The 20546-nt window shown below is 42.9% G+C and overlaps 1 protein-coding gene across 1 annotated transcript; it reads right to left on the reverse strand.

The window, feature by feature from the left end:
* Nucleotides 1-208: 208 nt before the first annotated feature.
* sdad1 (SDA1 domain containing 1) lies at nt 209-19788 on the reverse strand. The gene is given in 19 exon segments (NM_001140453.1): nt 209-442; nt 552-716; nt 804-888; nt 6308-6495; nt 7718-7818; nt 8019-8148; nt 9705-9781; nt 9954-10051; nt 10253-10388; nt 11308-11365; nt 11462-11565; nt 11678-11747; nt 11862-11963; nt 12064-12196; nt 12290-12462; nt 12586-12696; nt 12800-12898; nt 13249-13353; nt 19612-19788. Coding segments are annotated over 19 exon segments (2085 nt in total). The 5' UTR covers nt 19714-19788; the 3' UTR covers nt 209-394.
* Nucleotides 19789-20546: the final 758 nt, after the last annotated feature.

Consider the following 20546-nt stretch of genomic DNA (forward strand, 5'->3'; position numbering starts at 1 on the left):
TAATGAAGTGGACTGATCTGGCCGTATATTATATATGTGTGTTTGTCCTGGAAATCTTGACATTTAAATGCTGTCTGCATTTATTTATTGTCTATCATGTCAATCTAGAGGAGTTACATTTCATTTGTTGGCAGGAACATAATCTTCACATCAAAAGGTGTATGGAAAAATGAAGCAAACTGAACAAAAATGCAAATAGGAGAAGGGGTAAACGATTGACGGTAAATCTTTTAATAAAAGGCAGTGTGATTACAGCCTACTACCTAAGAAAAAAAGGACAGCAAGATTTAACAGACCACGTTAAAATGAACCATTCCCCATCTTCATAACAGCCCAAGTTCAAGGAAGCCATCATTTCCTTAGGAATCAGAGTCCACGGCATACAGTGACATTGCTATTTGTATTGCTTCTTTCTCTTAATGAGTGCATCTCTTAGAGCAATCTGTATGGAGAGAGAGAGAGAAATAGACACAACATCGAGATAAATAATACTGACAAAAACACACATTTTCCAATTATGCTGAACACACAAAAAAACAAACTTCATGTACCTGTTTATCTCTGAAGGATCTCTTGTTCTTGGTCCGTACATTTCGACTGTGTCTCATCATCCTGAAGTCTTTGTTCCTCTTCTTGTCCTTGTTGCTGGTGGAAGCGAACGGGTTCAGCTTCTCCTTCCTCTTCTTCACAAACTCCTTCCTGTCTGAGCGGCCAGCCTACCATCAAAACAAAGCCACATGATCTGCTGAAATCCCAAGAATACGATAATTAGAATTCAGCACATTCTTGATTGAGATTGTCACCTGTGCGGTGGCCAGTCTTGATTCCTTGTCTGCCTTAGGTTTCTTGTGCAGCTTTTCAATGTCTCTCAAGGTAAGGATTTCCCCTCTGAAAACGGTTTGACATATTATTAGTTAAGATGCGCGCACACACACACACACACACACACACACACACACACACACACACACACTTAAAATATTTTCAACAGTTTGCATGATTGTTTATCACACTTATGCTGCATTTAGATGGTACGAGGTAGACAGCAAACCGGATCTCATTGTTTTCAATGAGAGCACAACGGTAAATGCCATTGAGGCTGGCAGTGAATGCCGTCAGCCGCCACTAGGGCTGTCCGCGACTAAATCAAAAATCTTGGTCGCCCGAGAGTCGTGTGTTCTTTCGACGAAATTCTAAAAAGTGTATTTTTCCCCTATATTGACACATCCTGTGTTTTAATCAAATCAACTATATATATATATGCACTGAGCTTGTCTGATGCTTTAAGCACACTGTTTGATGAAATAATTAAGACACACAGAAGACTAAAGGGAGTCTGAACGCAATTGATTTGTGCCAGGCTGGGCTCAGACTTGCTGTGCTGTGTGAGAAAAAAAGACAGCGAGTGACTGTAACTTGCACCCGTTGACTCCCTCTCCTCCCTGCTGCAACGACCACCAGAGAACATCAACAGTGTTTATTGTGCTGTTTATTGTGCTGTCCGTGTTGCTGAAGCTGTAACATACATAACCACTTCTGACTGAAAAGTTTTGTTACCCAAAATCCCTCATTTGTTTAGGGGGTAAAAAAACATTCCCTAAAACCTTGTTCTCTTTACTTGACACATGTATGCAAGGCATGCACGTGACCAACAGGGCAACCAAACTCAACTGGCGGTCCGGGTCCAGACCCAGAGAAGGGTCAATCTGGACCGGACAAAATAGCATTTTTTTTTATAGAAAAGTCACACTTTAAAAAATATATGTTTTAAAGCTGTCTAAAAATAAATCAACCGGGTCCAGGGGCCTCTAACTCAGCAACCTCTCCTTTTCTCTCTCTCGAAGCAACGGCCACCTCTACTACTGCCCCGTCTAATCCAATCGCGTGACTATATGCAAATACAAGAGGCTGCGTTTTACCCAATCACATTGATCCAAACATCCTTTGTGGAATCTTGGTACAAGCAGGCAGAAAGAATCAGAAAGATTTGACCGCGGTTCGACTGTAAATATCACAGATAGGAGCTTCGTTACCTGTATCTTTGTTAACATGGCTTGTTCAACAAAAAATAAAAAAGTTGACTCTGAAAACCATATATTCAAAGACGAGTGGGAGGAACAGTATTTATTCAACGAGCACAAAACCAATGTGCCTGATATGCAGTGAGTCTGTAGCTCTGGTGAAAAGTGCCAAATGTTAAGCGTCATTAAGACACCAGACATAGTGAATTAGATCGGACGTATCCCCTGAACATGGAGGTCAGATCAAACAAGATGAACCAACTCCACTACTGTAAGTCGCTCTGGATAAGAGCGTCTGCTAAATGACTAAAATGTAAAATGTAAAATGCAACTCAAATCCCAACACGAGAGATCCAGCAAAGCCCTTGTCAATACCCCGACAGACCAACAACATGCAGTGGAGTGTTCTCACCGAGGATACCTTGGGTTTCCAGACGCTGAGATGGTACAAGAACGCGTGTGTGAAGTTGTTTGAAGGTAAAAGATCAAACAGATCCCACTGTCAGATTCCACAGCAATGAGGAGAAGTGAAATATTAGCCAAAGATTTCAGTTCACAACTTAAAAAAGAGGCTATTCAGAAAGCATTTCATTAGCTGTGGAGGAATCAACAGACGACACTGATAATGCACAGATTCTGGTGTTTGTTAGATTTTATAACCAAACAAAGAAGGAATTCTGTGAGGAGCTGTTGGGCTTAACACATCTAGAAGCACACATACAGGGAGAGGATATCCCATGATGCCGTCGAAGAGATGCTGACAAAAAGGGGGAGAGATCTGAAGTCAGGGGTCTTCATCACCACAGATGGAGCTCCAGCCATGATAGGAAGAAGGTAGGGGACTGGTTGCACATTTGAAAGAGGACCGCCTTGACTTGACATCATATCACTGCATCATCTATCAATCTGTCCTGTGTGCCAGTCTGAGAAAATAGTATTCTGAGGTCATGACAACGATGATGAAACGGATCAACTTTTTGAGAGGCCAATGGCAGTTGATGACCTACTACTGCACAACAATGTCAGAATGCTTTTAGGCCATTCAGTAGGAAATCAAAGCTTTCTTATCAGAGCAAAAAAAGAGTGTCAAGTAAACTCAGTTTAAGTTTTCGGAAAATGAAAATACGCAAACAGTTGCATTTTGGCTGGAGCTCCAGAATTCTCACTTCCTGGTTAGATTTTTCTCAGGTTTTTGCCTACCATATGAGTTCTGTTATACTCACAGACATCATTCAAACAGTTTTAGAAACTTCAGAGTGTTTTCTATCCAAATCTACTAATAATATGCATATTCTAGTTCCTCGGCCCGAGCAGTAAAGCAGTTTAATTTGGGTACGTTTTTCATCCGGCCGTGAAAATACTGCCCCCTACCCTAGAGAGGTTAAGGCCTACACCTCGATAGTGGTTATACAAGACTGCTATACTAAGCCTACTAATGATAATGATTTTACTTATGATAATAATAATGATGATAATAACAAGGAGATCAAGAAGGTTATTATTATAAATATAATTTCAGACAATTTGAACAGTGTAAACAACACTAAATAAATAAGTAATTCCAGAGAGGCTGTTCCAGCAAAGCAAAGATTACAAACAGACACATTTGTGGAATTGTTTATCTGACATGTTGTGGTTGTGTGAGGCTTGGAGCTCACAGGATCAGTAGGCTATTAAACAAACACCGGCAACACAGGCAGGATCAGTCTTATTTCTGTAGATACAGTGCATTCGGAAAGTATTCAGACCCCTTCACTTTTCACACGTTTTGTTACGTAACAGCCTTGTTCTAAAAATGGATAAAATAAATGTCTCAATCTACACACAATACCCCATAATAACGAAGCAAAAACTGTTTTTTTTAGAAATGGTTGCAAATATAATGTAAACAAATACCTTATTTACATAAGTATTCAGACCTTTTGCTATGAGACTCTAAATTGAGCTCAGGTGCATCCTGTTCCCACTGATCATCCTTGAGATGTTTCTACAACTTGATTGGAGTCCACCTGTGGTAAATTCTACTGATTGGACATGATTTGGAAAGGTACACCATAAGGTCTCACAGATTACAGTGCACGTCAGAGCAAAAACCAAACCATGAGGTCAAAGGAATTGTCCATAGAGCTTTGAGACATGACTGTGTGTCGAGGCACAGATCTGGGGAAAGGTACCAAAAAATGTCTGCAGTATTCAAGAACACAGTGGCCTCCATCATTCTTAAATGGAAGAAGTTTGGAACCACCAAGACTCTTCGTAGAGCTGGCTCGCCCGGCCAAACTGAGCAATTGGGGGAAGGGCCTTGGTCAGGGAGGTGACCAAGAACCCGATGGTCACTCCGACAGAGCTCCAGAGTTCCTCTGTGGAGATGGGAGAACCTTCCAGAAGGACAACCATCTCTGCAGCACTCCACCAATCAGGCATTAATGGTAGAAGCCACTTCTCAGTAAAAGGCACATGAAAGCCCGCTTAGAGTTTGGCAAAAGGCAGCTAAAGGACTCTGACCATGAGAAATAAGATTCTCTGGTCTGATGAAACCAAGATTTAACTCGTCACGTCTGGAGGAAACCAGGCACCGCTCATCACCTGACCACCATCCATACAGTGAAGCATAGTGGTGGCAGCATCATGTTGTGGGGATGTTTTTCAGCGGCAGGGAGAGTAGTCAGGATTGACGGAAAGATGAACAGAGCAGAGATCCTTGATGAAAAACTGCTCCAGAGTGCTCAGGACCTCAGGAGCTTTACCTTCCAACAGGACAACAACCCTAAGCACACAGCCAAGACAACGCATGAGTGGCTTCAGGACAAGTCTGAATGTCCTCAAGTGGCCTAGCCAGAGCCCGGACTTGAACCCGATCGAACATCTCTGGAGAGACCTGAAAATAGCTGTGCAGGGACGCTCCCCATCCAACCTGACAGAGCTTGAGAGGCTCTGTAGAGAAGAATGGGAGAAACTCCCCAAATACAGGTGTGCCAAGCTTGTAGCTTCATACCCAAGGCTGTAATCGCTGCCAAAGGTGCTTCAACAAAGTACTGAGTAAAGGGACTAAATACTTATGTAAATATGATAGGTAATTTATTTTTAATACATTTGCAAAAATGTCTAAAAACCTGATTTTACTTTGTTATTATGGGGTATTGTGTGTAGATTGATGAGACATTTATTTGATCAATGTTAGAATAAGGCTGTTACGTAACAAAATGTGGGAAAAGTGAAGTGGTCTGAATACTTTCAGAATGCACTTTATAAAGCCAGGCACACCTAACAGTTAGGCTATTGATAATAGGCTATTGATTATAGGCCTAATTAAGTTGGGGTTTCCCCTCTCCTCTCTTTTCTTAGACAATTAAGGCCAAGGCTATTTTCTCATCTCCTAACTCCGCTGCTGCCTCCACCCCATTGTTCTCAACACCAATATGCTGGGTAACTTTGCTATTATGCACATAGCAACATGGTCTAGGAAAAAGGCACCAAATCCACAGCTTATTGATGTTTCAGAACCACGGACAGCAACCGCTATCCAACGCGGGAGAAAGCTCATTTGCTATAAAATATTAGTATTTTTATTAGTGTTGCACCATTGATCTTATGTAATATAACCATGTACAATTTCAGTAGCAAATGTCTGAGTGATGGACAGTGCCATCCCCACGGCCTGGATCAGTCCACTCAGACAGGTGTCTTGGTCACCACGGTTTTCATTTTTTGTTGCTACTACTCGACTCCAAAAAATCTTGGTCGACCAACTATCGACCAAACAATCGACCGGTCGACTAAATGGGGTTAGCCCTAGCCGTCACGGTATACGGGACTTGCCGCCAGAGTTAAAATATTACAACTTTTGCCGTAGCTTTGTTTTCTACCGGATGTTCATTTGCACTGTTTGTTTACGGATATCACCATAGCAACGCATACCGTCGTGCTGGCTTGCTTTTGTCGTCACCCTCCTTCCTTGCCTTCTTGTCCCGTTATACCAACTGGTATGACGGTTTCTGTCCCGTTATACCAACTGGTATGACGGTTTCTGTCCCGTTATACCAACTGGTATGACGGTTTCTGTCCCGTTATACCAACTGGTATGACGGTTTCTGTCCCGTTATACCAACTGGTATGACGGTTTTTGCGCCTTTCGTCTAAATGCAGCATCAATGCATTTTAAATAAGATATTCCCATCAGGAAAAACATGGATCCACAACCATCACTGTAACAAAAAGTCAGCCCTGTTTTGAATTATATGAATCATAGGAGCTGGAGGTAAAATAACAAGAAAAACAAGACTGACCTTTCACCATCATCATCATCTTCAACCATCTTCCTCTTCTGTCCCTTGCCCGGGGCAGCGTTGACCTCTTTAGCCATCTGAGCCAGACGGATCTTTTTGAAGTCGTCCTGAGTGAGGAGTCGACTGGAGCTGACCGCTGATGCCTTGGCCTTCCTCTCCTCTGGATCCATACTCTTCAGCTTCTCAGCCTGGGTGATACACATACAATTACCAATGAGGAGACGTTATTCACCAATCAGAACACGTTATTCACCAATCAGAACACGTTATTCACCAATAAGAACACCTTATTCACCAATCAGAACATGTTATTCACCAATCAGAACACCTTATTCACCAATCAGAACACCTTATTCACCAATCAGAACACCTTATTCACCAATCAGAACACCTTATTCACCAATAAGAACACCTTATTCACCAATAAGAACACCTTATTCACCAATAAGAACACGTTATTCACCAATAAGAACACGTTATTCACCAATCAGAACACCTTATTCACCAATCAGAACACGTTATTCACCAATAAGAACACGTTATTCACCAATAAGAACATGTTATTCACCAATAAGAACACGTTATTCACCAATAAGAACATGTTATTCACCAATAAGAACATGTTATTCACCAATCAGAACACCTTATTCACCAATCAGAACACCTTATTCACCAATCAGAACACCTTATTCACCAATAAGAACACCTTATTCACCAATAAGAACACCTTATTCACCAATAAGAACACCTTATTCACCAATAAGAACACCTTATTCACCAATCAGAACACGTTATTCACCAATAAGAACATGTTATTCACCAATAAGAACACCTTATTCACCAATAAGAACACCTTATTCACCAATAAGAACACCTTATTCACCAATAAGACACGTTATTCACCAATAAAAACATGTTATTCACCAATCAGAACACCTTATTCACCAATCAGAACACGTTATTCACCAATAAGAACACGTTATTCACCAATAAGAACACGTTATTCACCAATAAGAACACGTTATTCACCAATAAGAACACCTTATTCACCAATAAGAACACCTTATTCACCAATCAGAACATGTTATTCACCAATAAGAACACGTATTCACCAAAAAAACACCTTATTTCACCAATCAGAACATGTTATTCACCAATAAAAACACCTTATTTCACCAATCAGAAACACTAAGCACCAGGGAAGTGTTCATTCAGCACCAAATGGCAGAAAACGGACAGAAACAGGGAGGGACAACCTGAACCTGTCCAATAAGAAGTGCTCATTTTAGTTTTCTGATTCAAATTGTTTTGCTACAGTGTGCTCAATTGAACACGAGCCAGCCCAGCTTTTCAAAATCAGGTCACCATCCCAGAAGACCTAATGGACATGGGGTTGATGCAGAACCATACCATTTCTGCGGTGTCTTCATCAGAGGAGTGGTGAACATTGATCCATTCTCCGTCATCATCATCATCACCACCACTGATACTGCTGGCACTCTCCCAGCCATCTAGAGATGAAGAGGAAATGCAGAGGAAGAAATGATCAAACAATCGATATTTAAACCTATTTTCCCACACAGAATATCATCTATTTTATCTTGGAAATACAGTCCTTGATAAATCCAAAATGAGGGTCCTTGCAGCAAAAACTAAACAAGTAGATGTTTCCAGTTCTATAATAATGACTATACCACGATCCAATCCTTACCACCATCCCCATCTTCTCCCTCCTCTTTCTCCTCCACCTCCAGAACCTCTGCTCCAGGGATGTAGGTCTTGGCCTCCATCTCGCCATAGTCCTGGATCTTAGCCTCGGTAGACAACTCTGTGGGTCGACCCTAGTAAAACAACGCAATGGTTAAGTTATCAGTTAGCACAGCCTCCATGACATTTCACAGCACCTCAGCCCTGAGGGGACTTCCACATAGAGGAGGAGCCTAGCATACCTCAGCCCTGAGGGGACTTCCACACAGAGGAACCACCTAGCATACCTCAGCCCTGAGGGGACTTCCACACAGAGGAGGAGGAGCCTAGCATACCTCAGCCCTGAGGGGACTTCCACACAGAGGAACCACCTAGCATACCTCAGCCCTGAGGGGACTTCCACACAGAGGAGGAGGAGCCTAGCATACCTCAGCCCTGAGGGGACTTCCACACAGAGGAGGAGGAGCCTAGCATACCTCAGCCCTGAGGGGACTTCCACACAGAGGAGGAGCCTAGCATACCTCAGCCCTGAGAGGACTTCCACACAGAGGAGCAGGAGCCTAGCATACCTCAGCCCTGAGGGGACTTCCACACAGAGGAGGAGCCTAGCATACCTCAGCCCTGAGGGGACTTCCACACAGAGGAGGAGCCTAGCATACCTCAGCCCTGAGGGGACTTCCACACAGAGGAGGAGCCTAGCATACCTCAGCCCTGAGAGGACTTCCACATTGAGGAGGAGGAGGAGCCTAGCATACCTCAGCCCTGAGAGGACCTCCATATAGAGGAGGAGCCTAGCATACCTCAGCCCTGAGGGGACTTCCACATAGAGGAGGAGCCTAGCATACCTCAGCCCTGAGAGGACTTCCACATTGAGGAGGAGCCTAGCATACCTCAGCCCTGAGGGGACTTCCACACAGAGGAGGAGCGTAGCATACCTCAGCCCTGAGGGGACTTCCACATAGAGGAGGAGCCTAGCATACCTCGGCCCTGAGGGGACTTCCACATAGGAGGGAGGAGGAGCCTAGCATACCTCAGCCCTGAGAGGACTTCCACATTGAGGAGGAGCCTAGCATACCTCAGCCCTGAGAGGACTTCCACACAGAGGAGGAGCCTAGCATACCTCAGCCCTGAGGGGACTTCCACACAGAGGAGGAGCGTAGCATACCTCAGCCCTGAGAGGACTTCCACATAGAGGAGGAGCCTAGCATACCTCAGCCAAGAGGGGACTTCCACATAGAGGAGGAGCCTAGCATACCTCAGCCCTGAGAGGACTTCCACATAGAGGAGGAGCCTAGCATACCTCAGCCCTGAGGGGACTTCCACATAGAGGAGGAGCCTAGCATACCTCAGCCCTGAGAGGACTTCCACATAGAGGAGCCTAGCATACCTCAGCCCTGAGGGGACTTCCACATAGAGGAGGAGCCTAGCATACCTCAGCCCTGAGGGGACTTCCACATAGAGGAGCCTAGCATACCTCAGCCCTGAGAGGACCTCCATATAGAGGAGGAGCCTAGCATACCTCAGCCCTGAGGGGACTTCCACATAGAGGAGGAGCCTAGCATACCTCAGCCCTGAGGGGACTTCCACATAGAGGAACCACCCAGTTTATGGGCCTTAGAACGAGGGAGGGAAAAACATGACGATGTTGAGATCATTTTAAATGTGTGTTACATTGGTCTCAGCAACATACCCTGTCTCTCTTATGCAGCATCTTTGGATCCAGGCTTCTGAAGAGCTGAATGAGTCCTCTGGCAGACATCATCACATCTAAAAATGACATTTTAATAACCCTCATTGAAACCCTTTGAATTGTTTTAATTATGACACGTGATGAATAATCTCTTGTAGCCACATGGTTAAAGAGAAAAAAGATTCAAAACAGACATGTTAGCCTACTACTGTAAGGACAGACTGCTTCCTGTAAGGACAGACTACTTACTCTTGTCTTTGTGCATCTTGTACTGAGCCAGGTCCTGGAGCAGCTCTTCTGTGATGGCTAGGGGACAACGAGCTGCCACCTCCTTGATGGCATTGATGCTGTACAAAGCAAGTCCCACACTCTGTTACTCTATATATCCATGTTATTAACCAATAACTGATGCTGTACAAATCTCAACTGTATATAACAGTGTTATATACAGTATCCATGGTAACAATCACAATGCAGAAGGTGAATGACTTTACAATGGCCATCCAACCAGGTTACAGAGGAATCATAGGTGTGAGTGACTCCCTTACCCAACACACATCACCTCTCCCGAGTTTCTGTCTGTCACAAAGTTATTGGCTATGGTCATGATGACAGGCTGGATGATCTCAGGTGGAACTAGTTGATGGGAGGACTGGGCAGCACACAGGAGAATCTTGGTGACCTCTGGAGAAGAAAAAAATAACACAAATATTATTTTCAACTCAAGTTCTATTAAAAACGCAACATGACTAATTGCACGCTTGTTTTTAATGACAAGCTGAGCCCTTTCTTAGAACATATCTCTTTGATGGGCCTGAAAAAAACCGCTGTACAGTCTTCACTGACATTTTCAACCTCTCCCTGACCGAGTCGGTAATACCTACACGTTTCAAGCAGACCACCATAGTCCCTATGCCCAAGAAAGTGAAGGTAACCTGCCTAAATGATTACCGCCCAGTAGCACTCACATCAGTAGCCATGAAGTGCTTTGAAAGGCTGGTCATGGCTCACATTAACACCATCATCCCGGAAACACTAGACCCACTCCAATTAGCATACCGCCGCAATAGATCCAAGGATGACGCAATCTCAATCACACTCCACACTGCCCTTTCCCACATGGACAAAAGGAACACCCATGTGAGAATGATGTTCATTGACTACAGCTCAGTGCCAGGACAACAACCTCCCCCTCAACGTAAACAAAGATGATGATCGTGGACTACTGGAAAAGGAGGGCTGAACAGTTTCAAGTTCCTTGGTGGCCACCCCCCATTGTTTTACACTTCTGCTATTCGCTGTTTATTATCCATGCATAGTCACTCTTCACTCGACTAACCTGTACCCCCCACATTGACTCAGCACCAGTACCCCCGGTATATAGCCCCATTATTGTTATTTTATTGTGTTACTTTATATATTTTTTTATTTTAGTTTATTTAGTAAATATTTTCTAAACTCTATTTTCTTAAAACTGCATTGTTGGTTAAGGGCTTGTAAGTAAGCATTTCACGATAAGGCCTACAGCGGTTGTATTCAGCGCATGTGACATAATTTGATTTGCAGGTTTTAATTACAAGAGGTGCCCTTGCTTAGAGCTCACCTCTTTGATGGGGCTGAATAAACCGCTGAACGAAGGGGTAGTAGTTGAAGAGAAAGAGCTGTGGGAAGAATAGAAATAACAACGTGAATGTCCATTTTGTTTTTACATTGTAGAATAATTGCACTGTTCATACAATTTCATATCATTTTCTTACCTCATGAATCCCAACCAGTCGGGATATTAGTTCCATCATCATGATCTTCACCTCAAAACGCTCGTTAGAGTCTTCCAACTGCTTTAGTAGCTTCTCTGAAAAATCTGTGCAAAGCAATGTCATATTTCTTAGGAAAACCAGAGTAGAGCGACATAAAATAAGTTCCAGATATAGTTTAGTTTATCAGCGTGTGCTTTTGAGGGTGACCATACATACCTTGAGGATCATGAATCAAGTGGATGGCAGAGAAATTGAAAACCTCTACCTTCTTCTTCTTCTTATGTTTCTGTGAATCATCAAGTTAAGATTCATTAACGAACAACCAACCAACAAAAACAATTGCCAGGTAAAGTCTTATCTTATCAGTAAAATAATACAAAACACAGGACTCTCAGCGTACCTTAAGGACCTTCATGGCCTTCTCCATCTTCTTCTTGTTCTTCGATGTCTTCCTCCCTGTAGAGTACCTCACCATCAGGTCTCTAGCCGACGGACCTTCCTCCTGGAGAGAAGAGACTGGCTTAGACCTGACAGAGCAAGGAAGTCTCTCCTCCAATCAAATCAAAATGTTCACCCCCCTCCACTATGTGGTGTACACATGCCTCCGATTCAGAATCACTCTCCCTCTTCTCATCTTCATCTTTGCCCAGGAAGAACTTCATGCCTGCCACGAGGATCTTTGTGACTTTGGAGAAACATGCTGTTGTGATCACGTTAACAGTTTTGGCATCATTCCTGTAAACGGAAAACAAGGAGCAAAAATGATATATATATCAGGTGACGTGTTTTTGAAGATACCAAGGCACAGAGCCAAGGCATGTAACTTACCAGATGTTCCTCTTGTACAACTCAATCATGACATCTAGCGAGATCTTGGCTGCTAGAGGATTGCTGTCTCTCAGCATGGTGTACATGAAGTTCTGTAATGTTGTGTTGACTTTGTTGTTCTTGTGTTTGGAGTTGATGTTTTTTATGTCATGGACAATGTGCGAGTACAGCGTCTGGGAAGAGATGAACAGGAGACTAAGCGAGAGGCAGACCGTGACTCACACTGCAGACAGACAGACCATAGAAATGGAATAACAATACCGGGGTGCAGAGAGACAGACACACTCCGGGCTCACCTTCCTGAGGAGCTTGTCGTGACAGCGCAGCAACTCAAAGAACAGCTCGAGAAGACCGGTGGGGTTAATCAGATCTTTGTTCCTCAGCAGAATCAGGGCTTTGCAGAATGTCTGAGCGAGTGACAAACACACAACAAAAACAACACATTAAATACACCTATTTTTAACAGCTGACAAGGGTGAGAAAATATCTGTTGATGATATGTTCTCTTACCATCCGTAGATCAGGCTCGAGGACTGTGTGATGATTCATAAGGAGCTCCGACAACTCCTGAGGGAAGGAGGCAAGTTGCTGCAGATAGCAGTGTCCAACCTGGAACAGGACAATAGTGGATTTAGCTTCATAGCTTCCCATCAGGATTAACGTTTAGCAGGGTACTTGTGTCTACAGTTGGCGATCTATAAATAAATGGACAGCTTATGGTTTTCCAATAAGATCCAGAAATACAGCAGGCCTACAGACATTTCCTGATTTGAGATAGCTTCGGTACTCCTGTGCCATTTATCTTACGTTTCGGTACTCATGTGACATATATATATTATACGTATATCTGTATATATATATATATATATATATATACATACATACACACACAAATGATTATTAATATAATGAATTTGGCATAGTATTTATAGGACTAGATTTGAGAGTGATGATCGTACCTGAGCGAGGAACATGACCAGGTCTGACAGCTCCTTGTTGGGTTTGTCTGGCTGGAGTTTGAAGATCTGGACATTGGACTGGTAGTGTCGATATTGTTGCAGGAACTGTAGATGAGAAATTAAAGACGATCTTCGTGAAAAATACGTAATCAAAATCAGCAGGAACTGACATAGCGAGCCTCTCCCGATTCAGAGTTTGGACTAGATACGCGTCCACTCTCGTCTCTAATATATAGGGTCCAAAATTCTGAACAGTCCCTTTATAAATCAGAAGAATGTTGAGTAAACTTAATCTGAATTTACTCCACTTGTTGTCCGCTGATTTCGTCCTTATAACCAGCGCGGTATTACAGTCTGATGTATTACTACTAAGCAATGACATAGCTAGCTAAATAGTCACTGACTGTATAAAATATGTAACCAGGCCTACGAAAGTCTTCATCACGTATACAGTATGTTCAGTTATTTTAACAGTAATGTTCAGTCTTCGCTTATTCCATAGCGATAGCTTGTGAGTATTTTGCCCGACTCGTTGCTGTACCCGTTTTGTCAGCATGTGTCCCACGTTGGAAGGTATCCGTAATTGGTAGATAGTTCTGATGGAAACATTGTCGTTTGCGTCGACGAGCAGTTCCCAAGACAGCATTAAATCCAAGTGTTTGATGCCAACATCACCCCTCCAAATAAAAACCAAACATGGATGTCAATGTTTGCGCTCACACGCTCCATTCTACTTCCTGTCTGCAGCAGCATGTTGCTGAATGTATTGCGAGGCTGATTAGACAGACAAGCAGGTGTGAAACACCAACAGGTGTGTGATTAGAATCTGTTTGTTTTGATTTGGAGGGGGTGGTAGCATTAAATAATTGGATTTAATATTTTCTTGGGCACTGCTTGGCGATGCAAATGATAACGTTTCCATCAGAACTAGCCTCTGTGGTTCGGTTAGGCTCTGCCATTTCGTCTAAGTGTTTGTCATGTGCGAATTGTGTCAGTATTGAAAATAAAAACAACATACAGACCAGCATATGGAAGGTTATGTTGATAACGCTTCCCTGTGGATATTTTGTATCAGATTACCTCTGACATAGGGGCAAAATCAGCAGACAACAGGTAAAGTAGACATGAAGTTTGTTCAACATGGGACTGTTCGGGGAAGCTGAGCCTACATGTTACAACCACCACAGAAGGAGGGGCAGGAGCAACAACGGTAGCCTTACACCAGTAGACAGTGTCCTTCGCCCCCGCCTGTCGGGCACTGTGCGTGTTCGGCAGGCGACAGCGAGGGACTGTGTGCTAGCGTAGCCAGCTAGTTCTAAGGAGGACTCTGGTACACAGCAACCGGGAGCGACAGTGTGCTAGCTAACTATTTATATTTAATTAATTACATTTGAATTGAATTAACCTTTATTTAAACTAGGCAAGTCAGTTAAGAACAAATTCTTATTTACAATGACGGCCAAACCCGGACGACGCTGGGCCAATTGTGCGCCACCCTATGGGACCAGATGTGATGCAGATTCAAACCAGGTACTGCAGTGACATGCAGTGTCTTAAACCACTGCGCCACTTGGGAGCCCAACGATCAACCTAGCTAGTACACGGTGTTGCCTTGGCCTGCTGTGCTAGCGGGGGCGACCAGTAGACAGTGTCCTTTGCCCGCCTGCAGGGAACGGTTTTCCCACAATTCTGTTATAAACGGAGGGCATGTGTTCCGCAGGCGGGAGCAAATTACAGTGTCTTTTGAGTAGAGGTCGACCGATTAATCGGAATGGCCGATTAATTAGGGCCGATTTCAAGTTTTCATAACAATCGGTAATTGGTATTTTTGCCCACCGATTTGCCGAATTAGTTTTTTATATATATATTTTTTAGACCTTTATTTAACTAGGCAAGTCAGTTAAGAACACATTCTTATTTTCAATGACGGCCTAGGAACGGTGGGTTAACTGCCTTGTTCAGGGGCAGAACGACAGATTTTTACCTTGTCAGCTTGGGGATTCAATCTTGCAACCTTACGGTTAACTAGTCCAACGCTCTAACCACCTGCTTTACATTGCACTCCACGAGGAGCCTGCCTGTTACGCGAATGCAGTAAGAAGCCAAGGTAAGTTGCTAGCTAGCATTAAAAAACAATAAATCAATCATAATCACTGGTTAACTACACATGGTTGATGATATTACTAGTTTATCTAGCCTGTCCTGCGTTGCATATAATCGATGTGGTTCGCATTCGCGAAAAAGGACTGTCTTTGCTCCGATGTGTACCTAACCATAAACATCAATGTCTTTCTTAAAATCAATATACAAGTATATATTTTTAAACCTGCATATTTAGTTAATATTGCCTGCTAACATGAATTTATTTTAACTAGGGAAAATGTGTCACCTCTTGCAAACAGAGTCAGGGTATATGCAGCAGTTTGGGCCGCCTGGCTTGTTGCAAACTGTGTGAAGACTATTTCTTCCTAACAAAGACAGCCGACTTCGCCAAACGGGGGATGATTTAATAAAAGCGATTTGCGAAAAAAAGCACAATCATTGCACGACTGTACCTAACCATAAACATCAATGCCTTTCTTAAAATCAATACACAGAAGTATATATTTTTAAACCTGCATATTTAGCTAAAAGAAATCCAGGTTAGCAGGCAATATTAACCAGGTGAAATTGTGTCACTTCTCTTCCGTTCATTGCACGCAGAGTCAGGGTATATGCAACAGTTTGGGCCGCCTGGCTCGTTGCGAACTAATTTGCCAGAATTTTACGTAACTATGAAATAACATTGTAGGTTGTGCGATGTAACAGGAATATTTAGACTTATGGATGCCCCCCATTAAATAAAATACAGAACGGTTCCGTATTTCACTGAAAGAATAAACGTGATAGTTTCCGGATTCGACCATATTAATGACCTAAGGATCGTATTTCTGTGTGTTATTATGTTATAATTTAGTCTATGATTTGATAGAGCAGTCTGACTGAGCGATGGTAGGCAGCAGCAGGCTCGTAAGCATTCATTCAAACACCACTTTACTGCGTTTTGCCAGCAGCTCTTCGCAATGAATTGCGCTGTTTATGACTTCAAGCCTGTCAACTCCCAAGGTGAGGCTGGTGTAACTGATGTGAAATGGCTAGCTAGTTAGTGGGTGCGCGCTAATAGCTTTTCAAACATCACTCGCTCTGAGACTTGGAGTAATTTTTCCCCTTGCTCTGCATGGGTAACGCTGCTTTGAGGGTGGCTGTTGTCGGTGTGTTCCTGGTTTGAGCCCAGGTAGGAGCGAGGAGAGGGACAGAAGCTATACTGTTACACTGGCAATACTAAAATGCCTATAAGAACATCCAATAGTCAAAGGTATATGAAATACAAATCGTATAGAGAGAAATAGTCCTATAATTCCTATAATAACTACAACCTAAAACTTCTTACCTGGGAATATTGAAGACTCATGTTAAAAGGAACCACCAGCTTTCATATGTTCTCATGTTCTGAGCAAGGAACTTAAATGTTAGCTTTCTTACATGGCACATAATGCACTTTTACTTTCTTCTCCAACACTTTATTTTTGCATTATTGAAACCAAATTGAACATGTTTCATTATTTATTTGAGGCTAAATTGATTTTATTGATGTATTATATTAAGTTAAAATAAGTGTTCACTCAGTATTGTTGTAATTGTCATTATTACAAATAAAAAGGAAAAAAATAACAAAAATCGGCATCGGGTTTTTTTGGGGGGGGTTCTCCAATAATCGGTATCGGTGTTGAAAAATCATAATCGGTCAACCTCTACTTTTGAGGGGGTGTTCCTGGAATGTCCACATGTACAGTCGTGGCCAAAAGATTTGATAATGACACAAATATGAATTTTCTCAAAGTCTGCTGCCTCAGTTTGTATGATGGCAATTTGCATATACTCCAGAATGTTATGAAGAGTGATCCGATGAATTGCAATTAATAGCAAAGTCCCTCTTTGCCATGCAAATGAACTGAATCCCCCAAAAACATTTCCACTGCATTTCAGCCCTGCCACAAAAGGACCAGCTGACATCATGTCAGTGATTCTCTCGTTAACACAGGTGTGAGTGTTGACGAGGACAAGGCTGGAGATCATTCTGTCATGCTGATTGAGTTCGAATAACAGACTGGAAGCTTCAAAAGGAGGGTGGTGCTTGGAATCATTGTTCTTCCTCTGTCAACCATGGTTACCTGCAAGGAAACACGTGCGTCATCATTGCTTTGCAGAAAAAGGGCTTCACATGCAAGGATGTTGCTGCCAGTAAGATTGCACCTAAATCAACCATTTATCGGATCATCTAGAACTTCAAGGAGAGCGGTTCAATTGTTGTGAAGAAGGCTTCAGGGCACCCAAGAAGGTCCAGCAAGCGCCAGGACCATCTATCAGCCAGCAGCAAACCACCCTGCATCCCACTGCTGGCTTGCTTCTGAAGCTAAGCAGGGTTGGTCCTGGTCAGTCCCTGGATGGGAGACCAGATGCTGCTGGAAGTGGTGTTGGAGGGCCAGTAGGATGCACCCTTTCCTCATCACGGCCACCTAATCATCCCCAGCTTACAATTGGCTCATTCATCCCCCTCCTCTCCCCTGTAACTATTCCCCAGGTTGTTGCTGTAAATGAGAATGTGTTCTCAGTCAACTTCCCTGGTAAAATAAAATCTCTTAAAATTCAGCTGCAGGATCAGGGCACCACCAGTACAGCGCTTGCTCAGGAATGGCAACAGGCAGGTGTGAGTGCATCTGCACACACAGTGAGGCAAAGACTTTTGGATGATGGCCTTGTGTCAAGAAGGGCAGCAAAGAAGCCACTTCTCTCCAGGAAAAACATCAGGGACAGACTGATATTCTGCAAAAGGTACAGGGATTGGACTACTGGGGTAAAGTCATTTTCTCTGATGAATCCCCTTTCTGATTGTTTGGGGCATCTGGAAAAAAGCTTGTCCAGAGAAGACATGGTGAGCGCTACCATCAGTCCTGTGTCATGCCAACAGTAAAGCATCCTGAGACCATTCATGTGTGGGGTTGCTTCTCAGCCAAGGGAGTGGGCTCACTCACAATTTTGCCTAAGAACACAGCCATGAATAAAGAATGGTACCAACACATCCTCCGAGAGCAACTTCTCCCAACCATCCAGGAACAGTTTGGTGACGAACAATGCCTTTTCCAGCATGATGGAGCACCTTGCCATAAGGCAAAAGTGATAACTAAGTGGCTCAGGGAACAAAACATTGATATTTTGGGTCCATGGCCAGGAAACTCCCCAGACCTTAATCCCATTGAGAACTTGTGGTCAATCCTCAAGAGGCAGGTGGACAAACAAAAACCCACAAATTCTGACAAACTCCAAGCATTGATTACGCAAGAATGGGCTGCCATCAGTCAGGAAGTTAATTGACAGCATGCCAGGGCGGATTGCAGAGGTCTTGAAAAAGAAGGGTCAACACTGCAAATATTGACTCTTTGCATCAACTTCATGTAATTGTCAATAAAAGCCTTTGACACTTATGAAATGCTTGTAATTATACTTCCATATTCCATAGTAACATCAGCCAAAAATATCTAAAGACACTGAGGAAGCAGACTTTGTGAAAATTAATATTTGTGTCATTCTCATAACTTTTGGCCACGACTGTAGGAACACCCCGAATTGCGGACTGCAGTTGCACACTATTGCCGCATTCAGCCAAGGGTGTTTAACTTAAGTTTTCCGAAAATGTGATGGAAAATTGTGTTTTATTAAGATTGTGCACATTTTCCCTGTCGTCGTCCCCCGGGGGCTCGCCATTAAAGCTATGCCTTTAAAGCCTGAATGGAGGATGCGTTATATGTACGAGCCGGTTCATGGGGGACACGAGTATATTATCCGGAATGCACATCAATCAAAGACATGCAGATCTAGAGGCTACGTCAAAACCGTCTACGGAAAACATACGGCCCAACGCGGGACACATGCTGCTAAAAGATGTACAACAACGGGTTGGGCGATATCTCGCAAGCTGTGTCGCTATTGACAGCCATCAGACACAGTTTATTAATAAATTAGATAATTAATAAATGGTGTCTAAAATTGGCCTAAGATATAACTAGTTAGCTAGTTTAGCTAGCTGGCTAGCTAGCGTTAGCTATATAGTAATGCAATCCAATATAGTAATGTATAGCTAATTAACGTTAGCAATATAGTTATATGATTCATGACATCATTAATTGATCCCACAACATAGCTCGCTTTCTAATGTTAGTTAAATGTAAAGCAGATAACTAGCAAGTTAGCCAACAAGTTTGTTTATTAGTCAAACTAACGTTAGCTAGTTGGCATGCGTTACCTAGCTACGTTTTATACACTCACTTCTTCCGTGTACGACTGTGGATCTCTCTTGATCAGGTTCTGCAATTGCGGCAGATTGGTTGGCAATTTGTTGCTGTGTCGACCCGACAATATTTTATTCATTTTCGGTGTTAAAAGCAATATCTATATTTTAAAAATGTTATCAAAATACCAACGTGGCTCACTGGTGTATCGCCATTTTTTCCAGACTCACAACGGAACGTAACGAAGGACAAACGAAGTGGCAATGAAACGCGTTGCCAAAACCCAGTGAATTCGGAGGAAATCAAATATTGCCAACAGTAGGCACTCGTGTTGCACAAAGAAGAATATTGAAATCAAGGTCCTTACATAACCCACTTAAAAAATGTTACATTATGATATAGAACCATATGCAATACAGTACTGTTTTGAACATCTAGATAGGAAATCATCATAAGCCACACCCAAATGAAATTTACGACCGATTGCTAATGGCATACATCAGATTCTAGCCTATTGAAACAGACAGAGCAGACCACCCCCTCCCCAAACCCCCCTGCTGCACACCTGAACCTTATTTAGATTTGGATTGTGGTCGGTGGTGTACACGCAAGGTCATTTGAATAGGTTGATCAAATCTAATCTAATTTTATTTGTTACATGCGCCGAATACTATAAGAATATTTTGAAGATAAATACACAACTGAGAGGATGAGAGGACTGAAAACTAGAGTAGTAATGGTCAATAGGTAATTGTAAATAGGTGTTGGGTTTCAGTTCAACATCTGTTTAGAATCTGTGGAATGTGACTCCTGAACTCAGAGCGATGTGTGCTATGCTCTGTACATTGAGTCGGGAGCAGGATACTTGTTATTTGGCCGTTGGCCAGTTGTACTGCAAGGACTTGGGATTGGTCGACCCCAGGCTAGGGTGGGGGGTTAAATGGAATCCTGTTCCTTTGTTCAGTGGAGATA

This window comes from Salmo salar, chromosome 13 (assembly GCF_965601325.2).
Source record: "Salmo salar chromosome 13, fSalSal1, whole genome shotgun sequence".
Classification (NCBI taxonomy): domain Eukaryota; kingdom Metazoa; phylum Chordata; class Actinopteri; order Salmoniformes; family Salmonidae; genus Salmo; species Salmo salar.